Genomic DNA, 3,552 nt, shown 5'->3' with positions numbered 1-3,552 from the left:
TATATATATATTTATACATATATATATATACATATACATATGATATATATATATATATTTGTTTTGTTTTTTGTTTTTTCATTATTTTTTTGTTTTAACCATATTTAGATCAATCTGATATATATCTCTCTCTTCTGACGTCACAATATATTCTGCTACTACTTCTCTTTATTTTTTTGTTTGTTTTTTTTATCTATTATATTTTTGTTGTTGTTATCGGTTTTCTTCGTTTTGTCCTCTTTTTCTTTTTTTTTACATGGCATCACATTTGACTAATCAACTTATATTCTTCACTTTTTTTTTCCAACCTAATTCACTGTGAACTGATTCCAACCAATAATTCCTCAATTACTTTTAACCATTCCAATAACAAATGGCCGCTCTTTAACTCATTGCAACTATTTTATTAATCAATCGTTCCTATCAATAACCAATAATTCTTTAGTCTTTATTCCGTTATTCTTTTATTATTTGCTCTTTTATTCTTTTATTCTCCTGCTTGTTTTGGTCATTTGATTACGGCCATGTTGGGGCACTTTATTAAATGGTTTCTTCAACCAAATCGACCCCGGCGCTTATTTTCATTCTGCTACTTTTTCTAAAGGTCTCTTTTTTTTTCAAGCTCTCTCTCTCTCCCTCTCTCTCTCTCTCTCTCACTCTCTCATCCTTAATCTTTCTGTCCCTCTCTCTCTCATCCTTAATCTTTCTCTCCCTGTCTGTCTGTCTCTCTCCCATCCTTTATATTTCTCTCTCTCTCTCTCTCTCTCTCTCCCTGTCTCTCTTTCTCATCCTTAATCCTTCTCTCTTTCTCTCTCTTTCTCTGTCTCTCTCTCTTTCATCCTTAATCTTTCTCTCTCTTTCTCTCTCTCACTCTCTCATCCTTAATCTTTCTCTCCTTTTCTCTCTCTCTCTCCCTGTCTTTCTGTCTTTCTCATCCTTAATCTTTCTCTCTCTGCCTCTCGCTCTCTGTCTCTCTATTTATCTGTCTATCTCTATCTCTCTCTTGCTCATTCTTTCTTTCTCTCTCTCTCCCCCTCACTCTTTCTATTTATCTGTCTATCTACCGTTCACTCATCCTTTCCATCTCTCTCTCTCTCTCTCTCTCTCTCTATTCCAGTCGATTACAAAACATCACTGGTCTGAATATAATTATTGACAGAATTAAAACACACCAAAACCCAAATGGAGAACCAGATCTGAAGAAGTAAGATTTCGAACTTCTTTTTATTTCATGTGGATGTCATTCTCATATCACTGAGTGAAGTGTCGCTGAGTGAGGTATCGTTGAGTGAGGTCTCGTTGAGTGAAGTGTCGTTGAGTGAGGTGTCGTTGAGTGAGGTGTCGTTGAGTAATGTGTGGTTGAGTGAGGTGTGGTTGAGTGAGGTGTCGTTGAGTGAGGTCTCGTTGAGTGAAGTGTCGTTGAGTGACTGTGTCGTTGAGTGAGGTGTCGTTGAGTAATGTGCGGTTGAGTGAGGTGTCGTTGAGTGAGGTCTCGTTGAGTGAGGTCTCGTTGAGTGAAGTGTCGTTGAGTGAGGTGTCGTTGAGTGAGGTGTCGTTGAGTGAAGTGTCGTTGAGTGAGGTGTCGTTGAGTGAAGTGTCGTTGAGTGAAGTGTTGTTGAGTGAGGTGTCATTGAGTGAGGTGTTGTTGAAGGAGGTACCGTTGAGTGAAGTGTCGTCTAATGTGGTGTTATTGAGTGAGGTGGCGTGGAGGAGTGTGTTGTCAAATTTTTGCTGAGCAGGCGTCGTAGATTAAGATGTTGAGTAAGGTGTCTCTAAGTGGAGAATGGTTGAGTGCTGTGTCTTGAATGAAGTGTCGTTGTAAATAAGATGTCGTTGAGTGGAGTATCATTTGGTGCAGTGTCGTTGAGTGAAGTATCATTGAGTGGAGCGTCATTGAGTGGACTATCGTTGATTGGAGTGTCATTGAGTAGATTGTCTTTGAGTGAAGCGTCTTTGAGTGAGGTGTCGTGGAGTGAAGTATCGTTAGATATTTTTGAATAAAGTATTCTTCATTGAGGTATAACTGAGTGGAGAATTGTTGAGCGAAGTATTGTTGAGTGACATGCCGTTGAGTGGAGTGTCTCAAGTGTCGTTGATTGAGTTACTGTTGAGTAAACGTCGCTGACTGAATTGCTGAGTAAGCCTCGTTTATTAACATGTCTTTGAATAAGTTGGCATCGAGTGAAAAGTCGCTGAGTGGAGCGTTGAGTCATTGCTCAACTGTGTTTGATTACAAGTCTGCTCCATGAGAGCCTTCTTGAGATTAAACACCAGGAACAGCGACGAGAGGTCAAGCAATCGATCTTATACATGTTTCACAAAACGTGTTCTAAACATATCTGTTGATTCTAGTGTTTTTATTTCGTGTTTATTTTTCTTCAGAACTGATATGTTTATCCATGGTCTTAAAATGAATTCTAACGAAGTTCTTGAAGCAAGAGATTTATTGAGGTAAGTCTTGATTACGATTTATTTCAATGTTTAAGGACGATGAGGGTATGAGGTCTAGTGGGGTGGAGTGGTGGGGTGCTGCACCCAAGATCTTGCAATCATGGTTTTTGATTAGCAGACTTGGTGGTACGTCGTGTTCTTGAGCAGAACATTTCATTTCACGTTGCTGTAGTTTACTCAGTTGTAAGAAAGTATAACTCTACAGCAGACTCGCATCCTGTCCAGGGATGGAGAATTTTCCGCTTGTAGTCGAGAAAGACTATCACTGACCATTAAGAACATTGATTACACACTGAAGCCGCAATGCCCTTGCAAAATATCAGCAATGCCTGTGCAAAATTTTAGGCCCAATAAAGCTTGCACGGCACCTCACAGACACTTTTTACCCTGCTGACAGGATCCAAAGGGAAGTCGAGACAAGATATTTATATGGATCCCAATGTGGCACCTCCATGATCTCAAGTGCCGACAAAAGGTCCCCAAAGTGTACAGTGACATTCTTTGCATCCAGATTTATATCAGTGATATTCTCCGAGAGACATACTTAAAAAAACGGTGAGGGGTTCCACACTCCCGCTGATCTTCCAGCATCCAGACACTAACCTGGCATTTCTGAGTACCTGTACCACATACATGCATGCATACATGCACACACACATACATACACACATACATGCCTACATACATACATACATACGTACATGTATTTTGCTATGTGTATATTGGCAAAGAGTGGAGGCGCAACGGCCCGGTGGTTAGGGCAGCGGACTTGCGGTCATAGGATCGCGGTTTCGATTCCCAGACCAGGCGTTGTGAGTGTTTATTGAGCGGAAACACCTAAAGCTCCACGAGGCTCCTGCAGGGGATGGTGGCGAACCCTGCTGTACTCTTTCACCACAACTTTCTCTCACTCTTACTTCCTGTTTCTGTTGTACCTGTAATTCAAAGGGTCAGCCTTGTCACACTGTGTCACGCTGAATATCCCCGAGAACTACGTTAAGGGTACACGTGTCTGTGGAGTGCTCAGCCATTTGCACGTTAATTTTACGAGCAAGCTGTTCCAGTTGATCAGATCAACTGGAACCCTCGACGTCGTAACCG

General features: G+C 40.9%; 1 protein-coding gene across 4 annotated transcripts in view; it reads left to right on the top strand.

The window, feature by feature from the left end:
• The first annotated feature begins 704 nt into the window (after nt 1-704).
• The window catches only part of LOC106869637 (uncharacterized), a 99,735-nt gene continuing 96,887 nt past the window's right edge, over nt 705-3,552 (top strand). The window contains exons 1-2 of one of the 4 annotated variants that reach the window (XM_052975743.1): nt 705-1,204; nt 2,383-2,451. In XM_052975743.1, the coding sequence (XP_052831703.1) occupies nt 2,390-2,451 (62 nt within the window). In that variant the 5' untranslated portion in view covers nt 705-1,204; nt 2,383-2,389. The remainder of the gene's footprint in view (nt 1,205-2,382; nt 2,452-3,552) is intronic. The other 3 variants (XM_014915453.2, XM_052975745.1, XM_052975744.1) reach the window with 3 other exon arrangements.

Source organism: Octopus bimaculoides, chromosome 22, assembly GCF_001194135.2.
Source record: "Octopus bimaculoides isolate UCB-OBI-ISO-001 chromosome 22, ASM119413v2, whole genome shotgun sequence".
NCBI lineage: Eukaryota > Metazoa > Mollusca > Cephalopoda > Octopoda > Octopodidae > Octopus > Octopus bimaculoides.
This window is presented reverse-complemented; position numbering and strand designations above follow the sequence as displayed.